Source organism: Camelina sativa, chromosome 16 (genome assembly GCF_030686135.1).
Source record: "Camelina sativa cultivar CO46 ecotype springtype chromosome 16, ASM3068613v1".
NCBI lineage: Eukaryota > Viridiplantae > Streptophyta > Magnoliopsida > Brassicales > Brassicaceae > Camelina > Camelina sativa.
The window spans coordinates 17,627,491-17,650,555 of NC_141895.1; the positions used below are offsets into that span (position 1 = coordinate 17,627,491).

Consider the following 23,065-nt stretch of genomic DNA (forward strand, 5'->3'; position numbering starts at 1 on the left):
CTATTGTGTTATGCCATTTCTTGATTATTGTGAACAATAAGTATAAGCATTTCTATTCTTTGAATGATTCTTGTGTCTATAATTATCATTGTGTGTGTCGATTTGTTCATATTGCTTATTGGATTCTCTTTGACTTATTTAGTTGCAGCCATTGCCAAACACTTGTCTCTCTCCCGTGATCCTTCTCCTTCTTCCACGTCTCTCTTTCATATTCAAACACAAGCGTCGGTATGTTTTCAATTCTCTCCCTCCTCCCCCTCACAATGTTTCATTCATCATATATGTTTTTATCAACTGTTTAAGTTCTCTATTGTATTTATGATGATTCTGATCTTCGGTTCCAAGCACAATTTAAATGAAACCAAGTTCAGAATTCCTCCAGCTTCTGATTTTCAGGTTTAACTAATTTCTGGGATTTTTTATTTGGGATGCTGTTCTTTTCTGTTTTTTTCATCAGTAATATATAATAAGAACTCACATGGTGAACGATGCATTATAATAAGATAGTTTTTTGTTTTTGGATTAGAAGTATCTAACAATTTTTGTGGTACCTAAATGAGAGATTTGTGTTCATCAATTTTGTTTTCGTTTTCAAAATTTAGTATTTATCATATTGTTTGCTACATTTTCCTATCATTTGATTCTTTTTTTGTATCTTTAGGAATGGCATCTTCAAGCAATAGCATCAAATATCCTCCTCTACTTTATGAAGAAGGGAAATCGCTTCTCCAACATAGGAGCATGAACCACAATTGTTTTGTGTCGAAAATTGGAATTTGAGAGAAGGATTAGGGGTGGATGTGTGGGATAAACTGAAGGAATCATCTCTTGGAGTGTTTATAAAGTTTGCTTAATTGGAATACACATGGGCTGGGCAGAGAGTTCATTATCTACTCACACATCAGCTGAGAATCAACAGCATTCATGAGGTTTGGTCTTTGATTGATGATAGACCAATTAGATTTTCTTTAAATGAGTTTGCGGAGATAACAAACTTAAATTGTGATGCATTTGACCCTTTAGAAAACTTTGATGTTGATCACCATGATTTCTGGAAAGAAATGAAAATACCAACAACCCTTGATGGTCCTATGTGGAGTGAGCTGCTAAAGGTGATTGATTTTAGCAAAACATGGGATGTTGATAAGAGAATGATGGTTGGTAGGTTATGTCTATTGTCAGTATGCATACATGGAATTCATCATACATCTAGAATCCCGTTGGCGACCGCTAAGAGAGTTTTAGATCCAGTTGCTTTTGAAAAACATCCATGGGTTCGGGTGGCTTTTAGTAGTCTAGTGAATTCTGTTAAGATTGTTGACTACGATAGAGATTCATACACCATACACGGGTGTGTGCATGCTATGTTGATTTGGCTGTATGAGAGTGTTACTGGAATTGGAAATGAAAATCCGGGTGATTGTGGTATGTACTCTCTAAAGTATATTGAATGTTTAGCTCTTGGGAAAGGATTTGAAGGGCTTTGCGATGAGAACATGTTGGCTCCTCGGATTAAGCTTGCAGCGGAATTATATGACGAAGTTGGAGAACTAGTCATACCACCGAACATGTCTGATTCATATCCTCGAGCTAAAGATGTTAAAATCCCTTCCCTCATTAATGAGTCCTTGTAAACTATTTGGTTTCATTGTCTTACGTTTTTAATAATGTTATCATTGTAGACTATTCTTCTATTGCATGTGAATTACTACGTTCTTATTTTTCCACAAGTAAAGCATATACTCATTATATAATTTTAAATTTGAACGTGCATGATGGTAATATAACTTTAATTATACCATGAGTAGAATTATTATCTAATATTTTTAGCATTACTTATGGTACACTTGTAACTATTATATGAACATGCTACACTTCGAACATGTTACACTTCGTAATTTTACTGAACATGTATGTGCTGAAATAAACACACGCACCTCAAACTTTGGATAGTGACTTAATGTTGCAGCTCTTACCCTCCACTTGAATCTTTTAATCCAACACTTGACAATCAATAGTGTTGGTCTCGATTTGTAAACATAAAAATAAAACCTTTGAACCAAGGTTAGTATCTTCAACCGTGAAACTAAGTGCTCCTTTGTATCATACATTTGCCCAACAGCCAAATCCACAGAAGACAAGTCTACCTTTGAGACATCAACTGGTTCTATATTTTCTTCAATAAAAAAAGATTAACTTCTTTTCTTCATTGGCAATTTATGATTCTCTTCTTCTGGTGGAATTCCATACAGGGTAAAATTCTCATCATCAGAATCTGTTCCGTCAGAATCATCACAATAATCAAATCTACTATCATCTTCATCGATCTCTTCATGTTTTTCTTCGCTGGCCAAATCAAGATACTCTTCTCCAACCAAATCGTTCTCATCTCTTCCTTGTTTCTTACATTTGTGATTCGAATCAGTCCATATTTTCTTCTTCACTTAAACACAAAGACGACATGTATCCCTTTTCAATTGTCCCAAAAAAGTGTGCAACTGACGAGAATTATCAATAATAACTGGTGGTGTATCAGCGGGTAAATCCTGCAATAACCTCTTCGAGATCTTGTAACTCAACACAACATCGAATACCTTGTTATCCAATCTGTAATGCTCATATACCATTCTAATGCAATCATCAAAACTGCTTTGATCATTACATTCTAGAATACGTGAATCCCTTTCATTATCGACATCAAATAACCATTTGTTGTTGTCGAAGATCCAATTACCACAAACGAGAATCACCTGCTTCATATTCTCTTTGTTGTGTAACGAACAAATACACTCTAAAACGTGAAGGAAGCGATGAAAAAAAAACCTAAAAGGAAAATAATAGAGAAGTCGATTATGAACCCCAGAAGGAAAGAAAGCATGATTTAATCCACATTGGAGAGAAGGAAGAAGGAATCTATGGAAAAAATAAGATGAACCGAAAAGAGAAAAAAATTGGAGTCGATATTTAGGGAGGCACGAGACAAAAACGAAATAATAAGGTAAACCCTAGATTCTTGCCATATATGTCAACTACTTAAAAAGTTTGTTGCTTAACCGTAAAGAAAATCTGTCGCAAAACACAATAATAAATCTGTTATTATCCTGAAAAAAATCTGTTATCAAGCAATAATATAAGAAAAAATATCATTAACTTCCAAAATAATTAATCAGTCATTACAGATAAAAAGTCTGCTGTCACTATATTAACAAAAAAAAAAATCTGTTATCATTGTATTCATATATAATAAATATGTTAGTAAGCAGCAGATTTTATAGTTGAAAAAAACAAAATTGTCATAACATAAGAAAATCTGCCACAACGTATAGTGTGAATGTAGGTCAATATAGCAATTTTAAAAAGTCTTAAGAAAATAAACAACAAATGTTTTCTTCAATCTAGAAATCAGTCATAACTAAAAAAAATATGTTACCAATAGATGTCAAACTAGTAATTATTTTCCCATTTATAAATCTGTTGCAATGTGGCAGAGTTTTGAAGGAAAAAAAAACTGTTACAACAATCAAAAAAAATCTGCCACAAAATTCCTAAAAAATTTTCTAAACAAATGAAAATCTGTCATGACTTTATAAATAAGTCTGTCGCGTTAAAAAAATCTGCTGTTAAAAAAAAATCTGTCGTTGCATACTTCAAAAAATCTGCCGTAAAAAAACAAATCTGCCGTCAAACTTTCAAATTAATCTGCCATCCAAAATAAATCTGCCAAAAAAAATCTGTCATTACTTGTTTGGCAGACTTTTATTATTAGAAGAAAAAAAAGCAAAAATGCATGAATTTTTAATTCAGGGTAATATTGACTTTTTTATTTCTTAATAAATCAGAAAGGATATTTTATGTATGAAAATAGCCCAACTAACCCTAAAATGCTATGAGCTAATCTAGCAATTAACTGCTCAATTTGGATCAAACTAGTAATTTTCCTATTTTATAAAGTTCAATATTTTCAAAGTCGTCCTCAAACTCTATTGATGATTCTCTCGTAGACTACAGAGTTTCTCCGATGATGTAAAGAAGAAACCTCACTGGCAACTCCGATGAAGGCCGTGGCTTTAGTCAGTGGAGGCAAAGATAGCTGTTATGCTATGATGAAGTGTATTCAATACGGCCACGAGGTCTTTTTCTTCTCTTACCTTGTCTTAGTTTTAATTTTTTAAGTTTATGTGAAATTGCCTCTTTAAAGTTCGATTTTTTTTAAGTTAGACCAACTCAAAATCTTAATTTTGTGTTTCCACAGATTGTGGCATTGGCTAATTTGTTACCTGTTGATGATTCACTAGATGAATTGGACAGCTATATGTATCAAACTGTAAGATGCTGCTTATTCCTAGTCTATCTATCTTTGGTTCTATGTAAGAACAAGGGGCTTGATGAAAGATTGAACCTTTTCTATCTCATTAGTGTTAATGTGAATCTGGTCAATGTTTATATATTTGAGAGTAAGAATGATATATAGGATTTGTGATATTGAAATCCTAAGTTCTGTTCTTTGATTGGATGCACTCTTGTTCAGGTAGGCCACCAAATTAGAGTGGGGTATGCAGAGTGTATGAATGTGCCATTATTCAGAAGAAGAATCCGAGGATCTTCGAGGTGAGAATCGTTTGGCTTTCTGCTTTTGAGATTTCAAGGCATGATTTATTGTATTGTACATTCATCTTTATATCTTTTACATGAGTGAATTTGATGTGGCGAATGAGACATATGTGAAATTTATCACACAAAAGAAGTGCCCTTTCGGTGTTCCTTCACGTAGTACAATAGAACTCCCTTTGGTACAAGCGGGTCTTGGAAAAGCTTATGTCGAGGTTTTAGTTGCGAATGACGAAAGCAAAAGAGTTCTCCATGACCTAGCTGCATTGGACCTTACAGTCAGGTGAATAAAGTCTCCTCGTTGATTTCTAAATAAGCTTCAAACTGATTAGCAAACTCAGTTACTTCAATATCATCTACGTCAGGCCACTTTGCACAAGAGTGTTCTTCACATGGCTGGACAATTAGGACTTGACCCTCCCACGATGAATCTTCGAAACGAAGGTGCAATTGCTGAGCTGAATCAAGCATTGACGAACAGCGAAGCAATAGTAGAGTCTTTTAACCGCTCAATCTCTTCATCAGCTATACTCTTTGTGGTTTTCTGCGCGCACAAAACAATCAGAGAGCGACCAACTTCACGAAAAGTTTGTTACTTTCTTGGATTTGGCAAAGTCTTCTTGGAGGGTGCTGAATGTTCTAGATCCTATCTTCCTTTACATCCTTGTCCCCGATCTTCCGAAAAGGTTAAAACACAGCATAAAATCCTCCTTTTACATCCTTGTCCCTGATCTTCCCAACAGTTTCAGGTTTTTAACAGTAAATGTTGTTCTCCAGGGCTCTTGTTGAAGTGATACCTATTTTATATGTGGAAGAAGATACAGAAACTGAAGATGAAACCAGCAGCGTTCAGTCGGGTGAAGGAGATTACAGTTTTTGGGGTTTTAAGCCAGAGAAATGGCACCGAGATTGTCTGCAGAAACGAGTTTTTGATGGGAAAATGTGTATTACCGTTTTCTCTATCTCAGCTGAACTAATGAGGAAACTTCAAGAAGCTTCCGGAGAAGAACAACAACAACTGGAGAGAGTACCAAGATTCTGTGCATATCTTCTCAACAAAACCTTGTCTGAAACTACATTTTCTTGGCAAGACACGACGGTGAGAATGAGATTCTTTAAACTTTGTGTATGTTAGCCTCTCATCAGAAGCTTTGCTTATAATCTTGTTTTTGGTTGATGCAGAGCTTAAGAATACACTTCTCTACTAGTCTTGGTATGTCCGTAGAGAGATTATCAGACATTTTGCGTCTGCATTCAGAGAGCTTAAAGAGATGAGTGATGGAGTAAAAGTCGGCAGCTCGAAAGAACCTGTCTTCAATCTCGTCCATGTCCTCGGTGCTGGAAACACTTGTGCTTCACTAGACAACATAATTGTTTGGGTAAATTTTAACCGATTCGTATGTGAACAGTTCTACAGAATGAACGCAAAGAGATCTATATTGATTAATGTTCAAGATTACAATAAATCAATATCAGAACCCGTTGTGAGATCTTCCTTCATAAATAATATGGCTCTCCATTAGATTTAGTCGCTTGATAGGGTTATAGCCCCTTGAATATTCTCGGGTTCTTCCTCTCTTCCCTTTTATGGTTTAGACACCCTTTCTTTATAACTGCCCCAAACCCTAGTTTTAGCTGGGCTGGGCTTAGTCTTCTCTGTTGCAACCTCATGGGTTAGCCTTCAATATCTGTCGGTCATACGAGGATTGTATATTGATAATATAACTTATCTCTATCTTTGTATTGAATATCCATAATATATACGACCCTCCATATAATATATAATCTTATCAATATAATATAAGACTTATCAATATGACATACGGTCTTATCAATATAATAGACGTTCTATTAAGATGACTAACATCGGTTTAAGCTTACCTGACCAAAGTATAACCGAGAGTGAATTTATTTTTCCCAACACTTTGCCCCCTACTCTTCACTTTCTAATTTAGAATTTGGAGAGTAGCATGTTTCTAAAAATCTTGAAACAAAACTTAATGACAGAGACAGTTTTAACGATGTGAATATGAACGACAGGAGATGGTTTAACGTCTGCATCAGCTCATATGTTCTCAAAGATAGCTGATAAACTCAAGGATCTGTTACGATGATAGAGAATCTAGAGATGAGGGCATAAGCTTTCAACTACACAATTGGTTTTAAAAAAAAACATAAGCAACCATCTCCTGTTGAGAGTGAATTTATTTTTCCCAACAGTTTGCCCCCTACTCTTCACTTTCTAATTTAGAATTTGGAGAGTAGCATGTTTCTAAAAATCTTGAATATGTCGTTATTATGAACATCTTTTGACTGAATGGTGTCATTTTGACATGAGGCAGCTTTTGATTGATTGTTTATTCTAGCCACCTTTTTGCGTTGGAGAAGAGCACTGTGTGAGTTGACATACCGTTGTGTCTTGTTTTGCAGCGTGGCAATAAGTAACATAACCGTCAACTTTCTTTTGTTGTTCGCACAATATCTTGCCTTTTTGTATTTTTTTTTTCGACGTTGGCTTCTAGTGATAAGTGAACGCTTCCAAGCCAAATATAAAGCATGGGGCGATGACATTTGGTGTGCTTCCAGGAAAATTGTTGTCACTCGTGTATCGTAAGTCTCTCATTGACTTGACAATGATTTTGCCCCAGCCACAAATTAAAGATATTTTCTTATCTCTTGTGTAAAGTTTACTTTTAGGAATCTTTTTCTCTTACACAAGCTTTGATTAGTCGATATCACTTGGCTTCACGTGGCTTCTGTAGATGTCATTGTTCTTCCATATATTGTCTTCCTAGCCATAATAGTCACTTTGATGTCTTTTTGAGGTTGTACACATCATCTTTGCGTGACTCTCCACACACGGGGTACGCCGTTCCACAGATAATTATTAATAGTCATCGCTATTCCATGGCTTTGAGGCAACCGCTTCTATTTGTGTGTTTGGGGAGTTGTTCTCCCATTACTTGTCTCTTGTCTTTGTGTTGAACACACGAACCATAGCTAATCCGTTGTTGACTTTTCGTCTTGTTTGTGCCCAATTATGTAAAACTAGAGCCTTCAACCTTCTCTTTTTATGTGAGATTGATATATTTTAGACCTTCGTACTTTCTTGCATCTTTGTGCTGTATTTTTCGAACCAAAACTATATATATGTGTGGTCGTCACTTCTCACTAATTTCCTCACAACATTCTTCTTCGTGACAGCTTTGGTATATATGTACCTTACCTTTTCATTTCGTCGTCGTTAGGATTTCCCTTTCTTAACACGTTTGCGACATTATTGGCCGTTTTCATCATTTAAAAGATGCTTTGCTTCTTGACATGAGAAGGTTTCACATCGACTTGTTCAGTTTTCATCTCCACATGTTCGAGTTTTCTCGAAATTTTTTCACGTAGCCATTAGCAGGGAAGAACTCCGACTAGACAATCTACTATGGTGATCGTCAAGCTTCTCTTTCTTAGAAGGTGTTGCAATTTTGTAACAGTCGCAGCTGCTGCATTTTTCCTAGTTTGTATCCATAACCACTGGTTTTGTTGGTTAAAAACTGTATTCAATAATATTTTTCTGGAGGTCACTGCCCCATATATTTTTGGTGGTCATTTGTTTCACCGCAACTATTGTTGCATGTTCTTCGAGCGACATACCCTTCATTGCAATCACCATAACTTTGACATTGTCATCCTTTTGAAGTGGCATTCGACTCTGTTTCAAGGAGATCATACCCCTGGTGTAATAAAACTTTATGTATGGTTTTTCTCATTACATATGTTACTTGAAGCGACCGTTCTTGGCGTTTACTTATAGTAAGGCTCTGGTTTTCATTAACTAATGAGAAGATATTTGCTTATGTTTCCTGCCGGAACCATTGTCGGTACTCATAATGAGGCGTGCCCCTAGAATCTTTTTAATTAATCATCATTTGTGTTTTTCACAATGAGGTGTGCCTCTAAATTATTGAGGTCATGCCACATAATTTTTGTAATAAGCAGTCAATGCTTCTTATTTCTTAACCAGGAGGCTTTGCGTGACCATAATCACTTCATATGTTGGGAGGCATTGCCTCTGATTTTCTTTTGTAATGATATATTTCACATCATATACTTTTGAAGCAGACCATTATTGGCGTTATTTATAGTAGGCTTTTGCCTCTTATAAATTGATAAATAGTTGGGAATTTACCATTACATCAGTTGATGAGGTATTGGTCCCTGCTTCTTTTTGTTTATAGCTCCCTGGCATTTTAAAGCAACAATTACTGAGGCTTGTCATAACAAGGGATTGTCCCCTTTACGTCTGACGCAACCAAATTCTGGTGTGTTTTATAATGAGGGTTTTCCCTTCTATTTTTGATGCGACCATTGTCTGGTGCTTTTTATTATGAGGTGTCCCTCTTAATTGAAACGTATTGACCGTGGTCGTTGCACGTTATGGCTTTGCCAATTATTTGTTTAGTAGTGGGCATTGTGGCCACTTCATTTAGGTACTTCCTCAATGGGTAAGCACCTTTCAGTTTAATGGAGTTTTCTCCCTCAATGGGTAAGAAACTACAATATATATGAGCGAGTATGCTCTTCTTTGTTTGGAGGCATTCCCCCTAGATTATTTATGATGAGCATTATATGCTTATTATATTTTAAGAGGCTTTGCCTCTTCTGTTTTATTTTCAGCAACCGTAGTTACTAAGACTATGCTTTTAGTCTCGCAATGATATTCACCTCAGTCATCTATACCAACGGCATCAACCATGGTCGCTGCTTGTTACACGTCTGTAAGAGGTGCTGCCTATTATTCAATTGGCACTGGCCATGGTCTGCAGGCTAAAGCCTTTTCTTTACTTTGTTTAGTAGTGATCGTTGTCACAACGTTTCCCCTTGTTTTTTTTTCTTTTTCTTTTGAGGCCGTGCCTCTTGATTTTGTCCAGTAGTCGAATATGTCGTCACAATTCCATGCATGTTATGGCTTTTCCAATTATTCCAGCGAGGTCTCGCTAATAAGCATTTGTTAAGCGACCATAGTCACTTCTATTTGCTAGGAGGCATAGCCTCCGTTCCCTTTCTATAATGACCTTATTCGTTGATTTTCTTTGGCCAGTGACCGTAGTCATCAACCTTTCTTGGGAGGTTACTGCCACTAGATTATTTTTCTACTGGTTGTTGTCACTTTCTCTCGAAATATGTGACTGTAGCCAACATATCCTTTACGCGGCCGTAACCACATCGTTTTCTGTAGAGATTGTAGTCAAATTATCTTTACGCGACCGTAGCCACATCATTCTACATAGCGATTGCAGAAGCTTCTTTTTATAGCAATCATGATCGTATTTTCTATTTCTCATGAGGCTATGCTTTTTCTGCTGACAGTCGTCACTACTTTCTCTTAAGACAAGTGTGTTTAATTTCCTTTTGGCTAGTAATTGCGGTACAGCTATATTGTCTTACCCAAGTCTTTTTCAAGTAAGTTAAGAGACAAACATATTGCTTCAAGTTACTCGAAGGCACTTAGCCTTTACCGTAGACGAACATAGTCTTTTAGACTATTTTTGATGAGCACATAGCTTCTGCTACATTCCTTATTTTATATATATGATCTCTTAAGGCCACAATATTTAGATTCCAATGAAAGAATAACTTATCTTGTCACGATGTTGTAAGGCCCTCGCTCCACTACCAAAGTCGCATTTGTGCTGCTTGAGTTATCTCTTTTGGTCGTTGTTTCCCCCTTTAGAGTTGCTTCCTTCATAAACTTATTATTATGCCATGTAGTGCTCCACTTAATTGCTAATATTATATCCTCACGACCCTTGATATATATATATTGTATCAACAAGGGACGATTTGACACTTGAGGAACATATGCTTGCGATCTAATATTATCGGAAACGTTAGTAGCTATGCCCCCAAATCGAACAACTTCTTTTCATGTTAGTCTCCGAGTATGTTGATTTCTTAGTCGTTATGGCCGGTTGATGAAAACGGTTTATGTGCCGGTTCGGTGGCCGTTTTATTGAGCAGATGGTGTTGTCTTCGGATTTGATTGATAACCTCTGGCCTACTTGGAGGGTTCCAAGATGTAGTAGGTGTGAGATTAGAGGTGGTAAGTGTTTGCATTGCTGAAGATAAGCTTCGTAGCTGGAGTGACAATATTTGTAAATCCCAAACTAGCTCCAGTTTTTTTTGAACTGCGGGAGGTATTTCCTCTGCCTACTTTCTTTCCATTCCATGTGGATTTGATTGTAAATTCCTCCTGTTGGATCAAAGAATGTATGCCATGGCACCCTTACCTTATATATATATAATTAAAAACTCAAGTATGCTGCTCATACACACTTCTTGTGCGTTTACACTCCACGATCACAGTCATGTATCAATAAAATATTGATCTGTCGTTGCTGAATTATTTTATGGTAGCACTTGCTCTTGATCTCCTTTTCACAAGAAGCGTAGTTTTGACCCCATTAAATATTAAGAATCTGTGACTCCCTTTTTCATTAACGCCCTTCGTCGTTGCTCTAGTCTTTTCATAAACTCGAAAAGCTTCTTATTTGTAGACGTGTTTGCATTGTTGAAGCCTTGAAGGTAAGCTTCTGATCCCGAGCAATAATTATTGCGAATCCTGCAATATCTTTTCATGGTGCCGGTTTTGGTTTCAGATTTGATCCTTCGTTATATGGGAATTGCCCACGTCATGTGTTCTTCTCAAACCCCAAATTTGCACTTGGCAGTGAGTTTCTCCTGAACGTATAGAACCTTGGCCTCTTAAATTTGATCCTCTACATCGTCTTCTTGTGAATGTCGTTGTGGTTGATTTTATTTTTATGGTTTTGGATTTTTTTTTTAAACCAATTGTGTAGTTGAAAGCTTATGCCCTCATCTCTAGATTCTCTATCATCGTAACAGATCCTTGAGTTTATCAGCTATCTTTGAGAACATATGAGCTGATGCAGACGTTAAACCATCTCCTGTCGTTCATATTCACGTAGTTAAAACTGCTCCTCCTTCTAGCGCCAATTGTTTGGGTAAATTTTAACCGATTCGTATGTGAACTGTAAACCCGTTGTGAGATATTCCTTCATAAATAATATGGCTCTCCACTAGATTTAGTTGCTTGATAGGGTTATAGCCCCTTGAATGGGTTGTGAGATATTCCTTCGTAAATAATATGGCTCTCCACTAGATTTAGTCGCTTGATAGGGTTATAGCCCCTTGAATATTCTCGGGTTCTTCCTCCCTTCCGTTTTATGGTTTAGAGACCCTTTCTTTATAGCTGCCCACAAACCCTAGTTTTAGCTGGGCTGGGCTTAGTCTTCTCTGTTGCAACCTCATGGGTTAGCCTTCAATATCTGTCGGTCATACGAGGATTGTATATTGATAATATAACTTATCTCTATCTTTGTATTGAATATCCATAATATATACGACCCTCCATATAATATATAATCTTATCAATATAATATAAGACTTATCAATATGACATACGGTCTTATCAATATAATAGACGTTCTATTAAGATGACTAACATCGGTTTAAGCTTACCTGACCAAAGTATAACCGAGAGTGAATTTATTTTTCCCAACAGTTTGCCCCCTACTCTTCACTTTCTAATTTAGAATTTGGAGAGTAGCATGTTTCTAAAAATCTTGAAACAAAACTTAATGACAGGGGTTTGGGGGCAGCTATAAACTAGGGTTTGGGGGCAGCTATAAAGAAAGGGTCTCTAAACCATAAAAGGGAAAAGAGGAAGAACCGATAATATTCAAGGGGCTATAACCCTATCAAGCGACTAAATCTAATGGAGAGCCATATTATTTATGAAGGAACATCTCACAACGGGTTCTGATATTGATTTATTGTAATCTTGAGCATTAATCAATAAAGATCTCTTTGCGTTCATTCCGTAGAACTGTTCACATACGAATCAGTTAAAATTTACCCAAACAATAATCACCTGTGAACTATTTGCCCTAAGGTCTTAGCTTTTTAAGGTCAATACATTACAACATTATACATGAATATGATTTACCAGATATATTGAAACAAACTATCAGTTTTTTGAAAATATCAAAATCAAAATTAAGCAAATTCTTCATTTCTCTCGTTTTTTTTTACCATTTATCTAATAATCTAATAATTAGCTTAATTAAATAACTCTATCTTCTACAACTTTGTCCAAAAAATAATAATCTCCTACAACATGGCGAGTTTATCCTCAAAAGTCATAACATGATATTTTATGTAGCCAACATATTGATTAGGGTTAATTTGAGGAATTTTTTGGGTTTAAACTATATTCTGTTTGTAATAATAAGTAATTTGGTTTTGGTTGATATTATAGTTTTTTTTCCAAGTCAATTTCTGAAAAAAAAAATGTTGTTCTAACCATTAACCAATATAATAGCGGATGTTAAAAATTATCACTTTTTCTTTAAAAATGAATTAGCTTTCCAGTTTAAATCTTTTCTAGGAATTTGATGGCAAGACATTAAAAAAAAAAAAAAAAAAAACAAAACAAAACAAAACTTTTTTAGGAACAAAAATGATTTTAGAGAAAATGGTGGGTTTGATTGATCATATATATATATCTATATATTTTAAGAGAAGCATTCTCGAGAAAAAACTGAAGTGTCGTCGCCAGAAAGCTTCGTACTCAATTTATTGTTCACCCTTACTATTCCATAAAATTACATAAAACTGTCACTGCTATATATATATATATATATATATATATATATTGTCAACTGCTACTACTGTTCAATTTATTTATATATACAATATTTTTCTCCTATAAATTCTATATTTGCCCAAAAAACATATGATCACCAATTAAAATAACATGAATATATACTTTAATTTGGATAACTATGTAGTTAAGCATTATATATAAATATGTAGTTATAGTATTTTTACAGAAATCTTAAAATTTAGAAAATCCAGTCCAATAAAAATGAAAATAAGTAATAATATTATACCAATAGCTGAAATATATAGGGATCTAATGACCAATTAAAATTTATAAAATCCAGTGATATAATACCATAACTAAGACCAATTATATAAGGGATCTAATGATCAATTATAGTCTTTCTCCTCACGAAACAATTTTGTAATTTTATTTCTCCATCAATTACGGACACATATATTACTTAAAAAACTAATAATATCCAAATTAATAGAATTATCCTTAGTAAAATACCTTCTGGTATCTCCTACATACAATACTCACGCTTTATATCTCATTTTATTATTTTCCCTTCTCTTACTATATTATTTACATTAAATTGTCATTAGTATAACTAAGGAATATTTCATTCAATAATTGAAGGAAATCTATACTATAAAATCATATCAAATATCCATGTTGCCAAACTGACCCAATTTACATATTAAGAAGAAAAAAGAAAAAATTAAACAACAGATTTATTCTATTTTAGGAAATCGTTCAAATTAATTCCATAGTAATCAGGTTATGAGAATTTTGTGTGGGTATATTCATGTATGACAAAATACGGGACGAGAATTTTGGTAACAAAAATTCAAGCAGAACATATGCAGACATACTATTTACTGATATGAATTACGAGGAATGAAGTTTTTTCGGGTCAAAAAAAAATTAAACATTGCAATCAGACATATTAGACGGGTTTGATCGCTTAACAATTATATTTTTTTTTAAAAAAATATGTAAAAATAACTTCGCACGTACGTGCGGTTCCGTACCTAGTTTATAGCTTATAAGCAGAGACATCTTTTACATCAGCAAGAACATGAGACTCTTTTATAGCATGAGAGTTAAGCGAGGAAAAAAATTATGGAACTTGAAAGTGAGTAAACCATAAGCAAAGGTAGTTGTCCTGAAAAAGAGTTTGGAGTGTGGTTTCCCGTGGGCTTCCAGTCGAGGCCGAATAGTCTTCGGAGAAGGGTTTGATTGATCATGTCCCCCAATGTTTTCATAAATTACATTTTTCACACGACACACGCAATGGATTAATATCATTTTGAGGCAGTTTTTGTTAGTAGTATTCATTATCGAAGATTAATTGTAGTGATTAAGAGCCTTCAACCAACTGAGCTAGACGGGTTTTTAATATTTAATCTCATAAATATTAATTTATTCTAGGATATTGTTGGGAAGAAAAGGAGACTAATCATTTTTATTTTATTTTGCTTTCAATGAACTATTTCATGTATGTATATGCAACAAGCAGACAATTTCTATTCATTTTTCCAGTTCGTTTTCCCAAAACCATCGTTTGTTGTTATAGTGTATACTAATATTTTATGAATGATGATTTGAATGTCTCACTTGTACCATTTGATTGAAGTATACGTAATAGTACGTAGTCAATTTGTGCCCCAAGTTTCCATATATAGTCGACTAATTAAGTTTATTGATTTTTATACGTACTACATATAGTGTCTGTATAATAAACAAATCTATATATGGTTTGTTACTTTTTTTGTCCATAAGGTATGTGTCAATTGAGAAGTTATTAAAACGTCCAATTTAAAAATTGTTTTTAAAGCGTCCAAGTTTCAAATTGTCTTAATACGTCCAAGTTTAAATAAATTATTTTACGCTTGCAACAACCTCATTATATATAAATGTAACAAAATCAAACTTAGCAGTATGAATCTTAATGAATATGATCACAAGGCCATAAAAGCTTGTTCTGATTGTTGTATTCTGAAAAAATATGTTTCTCTTCCTATAGTAATATCGTTTTTTCCCGGTAATGTTGATGAACCTCATAAAGATGCGTTTGTTCTTAGCATTTCTACTCATTTTGTCACATCCATTTCAACAGTCGTATTGTGTATATATATATTGGGATTAATAAACTACTATTTGATCTAGAAAAGGTAAAATTTATAAAAATAATAATTATATATAGAAATTTTTATATATAAATTGTGACCCAATATTACTTTTATTAATTTAGTTAACTATTACATTAAAACAAAACTAAATTGATACACTGAATTAAATGTGACCCAAAAAGTAATTAATTATTTAATTAAATATATATATTTATGTATATTTATATATGAAAATGTTTTACAATTACCCATTTTTAACTGCGACAAATGTTTACAATCACCCAATTTTAAAGCTTTTTCATCAAGATGTAAATCAGACATTTTTAATCAGTTGAGATTTGTTCTTAAAAGAAATAAGTAAACTAGATTAAAAGAACGAAGATTGATCAATCATATATAATACGTGCAATGATTGAGACCGACGTGCTTCACATTCGTTGACTCTCCCATTAGCATTATTTCTCCACTTTCTCATCCGATCCCCTCACCTTAGTATAACCACGACTCATCAGCCTTTCTCGCCAAACCCAACAAAAAAAAACAAATCAAACATGACTCAAGACAAGTCCAAAAGTGGAAAGCAAACGCTTCTAGAGCGACCATGGTTCCTCGCGGTTGCTCTAGCTGGTCTATTAGGTGGTGCACTCCTCATCACAAGCTTCATCCGAGCTACGGACAACACTTTGTCACTCTGTTCCACAGCTAAAAACACGGCTGCATCCATAGCCGAATACACAGCCACCCCAATCCAACTCCAATCCATCGTCCACTACGCCACCTCACACACCGTCCCACAACAATCCTTCGAAGAGATCTCGATCTCGTTAAACGTCCTCAAGGAGCGTCTCCCTTGCAATTTCTTAGTCTTTGGCCTTGGCCGTGACTCCCTCATGTGGGCATCCCTTAATCCAGGTGGCAACACCGTGTTCTTGGAGGAAGATCCTGAGTGGATAGAGGCCGTCCTCAAGGATGCACCGTCACTCAGAGCCCACCATGTTCAGTACCGTACCCATCTTTCTCAAGCCGGGAGCCTACTCTCGTACTACAAGAACGAACCCATGTGTTTACCGGCTAATGCTTTCCCGATCCGCTACAACCAAAAGTGTCCGTTGGCGTTGACCTCACTTCCTGATGAGTTCTATGATACCGAGTGGGATCTGATCATGGTGGACGCACCAAAAGGGTACTTCCCACTAGCGCCAGGAAGGATGGCAGCTATATTTTCCTCAGCTGTCATGGCACGTAACCGGAAAGGAGCTGGCACCACACACGTCTTCCTTCATGACGTTGACCGCAAAGTGGAGAAGGCTTTCGCCAATGAGTTCCTTTGCGAGAAGTATAAAACAACCTCCGCGGGTAGACTCTGGCACTTCGAGATACCCAATGCTGCTAACATGAGCGACCAGCCAGGTGACCGGTTTTGCTAAAGAGCGCAGAGATATCTTCGTTACTTCTTTTAATTGGAACACCGCATAGTTCTTCTTCTGAGTTTAAAAATCGTTATTATAATTCATAAATTATCCAGAGGCTTCTCATTAAAATAAATTATGTATTCTATTGTTATTACTCTTTGTCTCATATGGTTGGTCTTTTGATGAAGCCTAGTTACACATTTGCCTATTTAAAAAGACATACAAGTAGAAGAAAAATGATAAGTGCTATATAATTTTGGACATTGGCATCAATTTAGGGAAGAGCGATTTACATGTTTTTTTGTGACTTTTGTCAATATAATATGAAAAATAAATAGATTTGGACCGGCCATCATGGTAACTAAATTTTCAAAACTCAAAATACCACATCCGATAACTAATATATATGATTGTCCCACTCTAGATAGCAAAACCATACTCTCGGCCAAACTTGAGCCTCTTCTATAGGACTAATTACAATCCATTGATGTTATAATTCTCAGACGAAAGGGAGTTGACTTCCAACAGGGAAGGTGGAAGTTATAAGAGTGGAGCGAAAACGTAAACGTAAACGACGAAAGTACAAGCCCTTGTGTACAATTTGGTGTATATAATGTCCCCTCCACAAAAGCCATAATTGTGATTCAGCCTAATTAAAGGAATTGGCTAGACTTTTAATCACTTTCTTAATAAGGCCCATTTGAGAAGACAAGAAAATCATGTCTAAAAATGAGCTTACTAAACTAGAAAAATTATGCTACTTAAATCAAAATAGATAATATAAGCCTAGCCCAATTCCTTTAATTATGTCACCAAATAGATAACAAAAAAAATAATTATGATCATACTAATTTGAAAAAAAAGAGAGTTTTTTTTTTTTGTGGACAAAGGCAGAGTTTAAAATTATTATACTTAAATACTTAGAATTTTGGGTTATTTCATTGTCAATTTTGGGATGAGCTAGCAAGACATCAGAGCCATTGTTTTATACACTATTTGTTAGATATTTTTTGTTAGTCATGTTATTTGCTATAGCTTATATCACATCATTCTAAGAGCCGATCATGACCATATTTTCACAGAGAATAATATTCATGCTGTCATGCATGCTTGACTATATTCGCCACAAACATTAGGCCACCCACGGCCAATCCGTGCTACGCCCGTCGGTGGTAGTCAGTGGTCCGTCCACAACAAGTAGCTATCAAAGGCAACAAATAGATAGTTTCCCTCATAACCACAGCCACGGGTTTGGTTCTTTAACCAAAAAAAAAAAAAAAAAATTGAATTGTGGTTGTGTGTGGCAAAAAGAGAAGATAGCCACAAATTAGTAATACAGTAGTGCTATATCTTTTTATCCAAAACTTTGATTGGAGTGATCAAAAATGCGTCCAAAAATTTGAAACGGTACGTAGCTTTCCAAACATGTTTGGTTTGAAGATCTATGACATATATATGTCATGTTTTAAACTCGTTTCTCGTACATTCACACCTAAGATTATTGTGCCAAATCTATGACATATATATCTCTGGAGATTTTTTACCTAGAAATATCATTTCAACACCATGTCAAAGCAAAAATCTTACACCGTACCGATTACCTCTAGCTCATTAAACCAGTTTCCTATACCGAGAACCACAACTCGCACATATGACATATGTTCCATGAGATAGAGATAGACGTAAAATACAATATCTAAACTCAATTTTCAATTAGAATAAGAAAGATGTTGATATATGTCGCAAAGGAAGTCGACAGATGCAATCAACATATTATATAAAAGAACATTGTACCGGGACTTAATATTTCCAATGGTAGGTTGCGTATATGCATTTAGATTGGCAATTTCTGTCGTTATCAGCAAGAAGCCAAGAGTTAAAGAACTATTAACTGAAGATGAATAGGCATAGGCTACAAACATAACTAACATTTACTTGTTGGAATTATCTCACATAATATCGAAATAATATCTATATGCCCACACATCACACTTTTGTAATTATATATTATCTTGGCATGCAAGGGAGATAGGTACACTAAATTTTTTGATATTGTTTGGGGTTCTCTGTTGTTATATTGAACATTTTAAACTTAAGAAATATAATTGTTGTAAACTAATCATAACTCCATGGCTTAAAGATAAACGCACTATACCTCGAAATTTTCTTACAAAATCCCTAAAATGTTTCTTTTTGGAGGGACTAGTAAACTTTTCAATGCTCATTTAGCGTTAAAATATTTATATATATATATATATATATACTACATTTGTTCTAACTCTAAAATTAAATTATGCCACATCGTTTTTTTTTTACTAATTAAGATAAATAAAAATGTTACAAAATAAGACATATTCTCAACAACAACAAAAATGACGTCGATGGACATAATTTCTGTTTTTGTCTTAAGCTGTAATAATAAAATATATATGTAACTGATTACCGACTACTCGGCATGCCATGTATATATTTATAACAACAAGACAAATGGATATATTAACCAACATGCATATATACACAAATGGTTAGTAGAAAATGAAATCACCAGTCTTGTAATAAGATCGAGTTCAATTATTTAGATCGAAATTAGATACCGACCCATTAAAATCTGAACAAAAGTTGGATTATTTTAATGAAATTTAGGGCAACAATGGCTCGTGGAACTAACTGTTCTACCACCTCTCGCTTTCAAAATTCATCAAATCATAAGGCCAAAGTTGAAAAGGCGGCGGCTGCATATGTCATTAGCATATGGATTTAGCTCTAATTGTGATTGCAATTATGTGGATAACATATTCTATTTCTAGTCAACGAAAAAGGATTAGTGAGTAGATTTAAGTTAGATGAAAGGGCGCTCTCAAACTCGCAATTTGTCTACCTTTCAATTCCATCTCAACTTGATTAATCCAATCCAACTCTCATGTATGGGTTTCATAAACTAAATATCTACACTATTTTTCCGAAATCCAAACTTGATACCATTAATCTTTAAGACGTACTGAACCTCTTTTCTCAAATGGACAATGGTTTAAAAAGTCTTTTACTACTAGATTTAGATACGATTTCTAGAAATCGTAATTTCTTACAAATTAATGAATACAAGAAATTCCAAAGTTCCATAATATAATGATGCATGTATATATGTTTGTCGTAGTCTGCTGTATCAAGAGTAAAGTTGTCAACCGATTTTAAAAAAAAAAAACACATGTTGAGCAAACAATTATTTTTGCGACTCTAACGAAAACCATACAGCATAAAAAGAAAATATATATTGATCTGACCATATCCAAACCCTTTTTAAAAAACTCGAACTCGTCTAAAATAATAATATACCATACAAGATTCCTTTCAATGTTAAATTAAAAAAAAAAATAAAAAAAAATCAAAACAGCAATAACAAAAACAAACTCCTTACAAGTATGACATTTCAAAACAAAAGGTGTTTCTTGCGTGAGGTAAATTTGTGAAAATGATGCTAAAAAATGTATTTTGTCTTATAAATGAAAATGACAAGAAATATAGCAAAACTGGAGAAGTAGCCTTAAACGTGCCAGCCAACATCACACTAAAGGTAACCAAGTATTAATTCAGTGTGCTGTCTCATGAAATATTAGTCCGTGTAATGATGTCCCGTAAAGTACCGGTACGTATAGAAAGTATCAGTCTAAACTCTAAAGTATCACTAGCTCACTGTCATCAACAGCCTGAACTAATTACAATGCGTTTCTTAGATTTACCATAGGTAATTTGGCTGAAACGTCCACTAAAATTCCAGAGACCAGAGGTGAACATCTTCTTTGGTAATTAAGTTTTTTTTTCGCAAATTAACGCCGAAACTCAAATACCCAAATGGCCTTGCGCAAAATACCAACATGTGTTTCAAAAGATCGAATTACTCTTGATTTAAGAAAGATCGACAACACAACATTTTGACCTTGTGGGTGGACTGTTTCTTTTGCTTGCACTTATGCTCCGTATGAACTCACTTTTTTCCGTCCATCATTGCCTACTACCCCTGCATCAAATATTCATTATCTTACCATTTCTTCAATGCTAAAATTTAAGTTAATCGATTCATCCAACTATAGGATACGTCACCGAACTAATTAAGTTAAGAGAACCTTGATCATTATTAAAATTAAGTTATCCAAACAGACTCTCTATATAAATAATTTCTAGATATTAAAAAGAAAAGGTAAATAAAACATGCGAAGGGTCTCTGTATCCCTAATGTAGTTTTCAGCTGACCTTGCAAAGAAATGATTAATAAAATTTGTCGTAGGTTCATACCATGACGCTAATGTATATAAATGTATACAAAGAATACTTTTCAAGTGGTTGATGAGTTTAGGTTAAAAGAAGTATATGAAAACCAGTTAGCAAAAAGAAAAGTATGTGAAAACCGCAGCAAGTGAGGATGGTCTGGTCTGTGCCAAAATCAAAATTGATTATTTGAGATATTAATCAGCGTATAAGTTAAATTTTGGTTGGTGTTACTTTTAGTAAGTAAGTACAATTTGGCATAGTGTGCATAGATGTTATTAACCATCTAGAACATGTTACATCAACCGGAAGGTTCCATGCTTTATAAGGCAAAGCAGTTGATAGCCTCCGCCAAAACTATAAATTAGGTGTAAAAAATATTAAAGTTTGGTTAGTTGATATCATATTATATCTTTTTATTTTGTTTTGGGCAAAAATCATATGATATCTTAGTTCAAGTTTTCGTGAATTTTCGGTTTTAGGTTAAAAATGCCAGAAGATAAATTTTATAGTATGTGGTTATAATATACAGAGTAAAAGTTGTCGTAAATATGTCAGAAATTAGCAGACCAAATAACTAGTTTCATTTTATAAGGTAATACTTTATTCAACCAAAAAAATTTACAATCAATTGTTTTTCTTTCAAACAAAAATTTACAATCAATGTTGCAAAAACTCACAACCAATATTTTTAAAACCGGACCGGACTGACGGTCGAACCACGTTAACCCGCGAACCAGCAACATATCTGGGTTGGGTTAATATCAAAACCCAAAGAAAATTGAACCGGTAAAAAAACCATATTAACCCGCCAAAAAACCAAAAACCGGTGAACCATTAAACCGAATAAAACTGGGTTCTACTTTTTTTTTGTAAAAATGGGTGCAATTAATTTAATTAATTACCTTTTCTAGTTTTCTTCTTAGTAAATTAGCAATAGTAGGGTTTCTAGTTAACACTCTTATTCTCTTATTGCTTTTAGATTTGAATTTCTAAAATATTTTACTAGTACTGGTTATACTTTGAGTTTGTTACACTTTGAATTTATTACTTTTTAAGATTTTTTAAAAACATTATGATTATTGGAGTATTTTATTTGGTATATCCAATTATATCATAGAGGACATATACATACCTATTATTTATAAAAATATCATCAAAATCAATTGAATCCGGTTGACCTCGGTCGAACCATATTGACTCATGACCCAGAAGCTTTCCCGGTTCAGTTACCGGTCCAGTTTTAAAAACATTGCTCACAACTCATAATAGAAGGAATAGGCCAGAGCCGTATGCTAAACCAGATAATTAAAGAGGTGATCATTGAGCCACTAACACATGCGAGCAACAACACGAGTTTTACTGCCTTACTGGTTTGGAGGTAGTCGTGCCGTCGCTTAAACATTCCAAACGAATACTTGTCCTCAAATATAATACGAAGACTATATTGTAACAAATTTTACGGATTTGTAATCACCCTAAATGGATATTTAATTTCTTACCGTTACTATGTCAAAACTTTTAGTAATGTATAGTAATTAATATCATCAATATATAATTCAGAAGGGGGAGATTATATTATATTGAAATGTCACTTTTATAAGTTACCCTATATATATATATATATAACTAATGGCATACAATTCAGTTTTAATTGATAAGTGGACCTTTTTTTAATTGAAAAGGGAAAAAATTTAGGGGATCGGATAACTTAGAAGGAGGTTAAGTTTATTCACTTATCATGCACGTAAAGGTTGTCCAAGAAATAGCAGGCATTAAGCAATGTTTTACGAGTCTTCTATGGTGCTTTGGTTTTATGATCACGTTCTTGTGAAAACCCTAATTGTAATCTTAGTTAATGCCGTTGACGTACGTCTTCAATTTCTCAGCCCTCTCGCAGGGGTGGATCTAGGTTGGTTAAGAGGGTGGAGTTGCACCAGATGAAATATAAAAAATGTTTGATTTTC

General features: G+C 34.4%; 2 protein-coding genes and 1 pseudogene across 2 annotated transcripts; all 3 read left to right on the forward strand.

Moving 5' to 3' along the window:
- The first annotated feature begins 1,061 nt into the window (after positions 1 to 1,061).
- Positions 1,062 to 1,634, forward strand: LOC147925668 (uncharacterized). Its single transcript, XM_087492715.1, has one exon. It carries the CDS (start codon positions 1,062 to 1,064, stop codon positions 1,632 to 1,634), a length of 573 nt encoding a protein of 190 aa, XP_087348841.1.
- Positions 1,635 to 4,052: 2,418 nt separating this feature from the next.
- On the forward strand, positions 4,053 to 6,131 carry LOC104753658 (uncharacterized; annotated as a pseudogene).
- Positions 6,132 to 15,827: 9,696 nt separating this feature from the next.
- On the forward strand, positions 15,828 to 17,035 carry LOC104750532 (arabinogalactan O-methyltransferase 2). The gene has a single exon (XM_010472336.3). The coding sequence runs from the start codon at positions 15,975 to 15,977 to the stop codon at positions 16,848 to 16,850; it is 876 nt and encodes a 291-aa protein (XP_010470638.1). The 5' UTR covers positions 15,828 to 15,974; the 3' UTR covers positions 16,851 to 17,035.
- The last annotated feature ends 6,030 nt before the right edge of the window (positions 17,036 to 23,065 follow it).

Excerpts from the sequence above, each read along its gene's own strand:
- LOC147925668 (XM_087492715.1), top strand. The coding sequence starts at position 1,062 with ATGAAAATACCAACAACCCTTGATGGTCCTATGTGGAGTGAGCTGCTA.
- LOC104750532 (XM_010472336.3), top strand. The coding sequence starts at position 15,975 with ATGACTCAAGACAAGTCCAAAAGTGGAAAGCAAACGCTTCTAGAGCGA.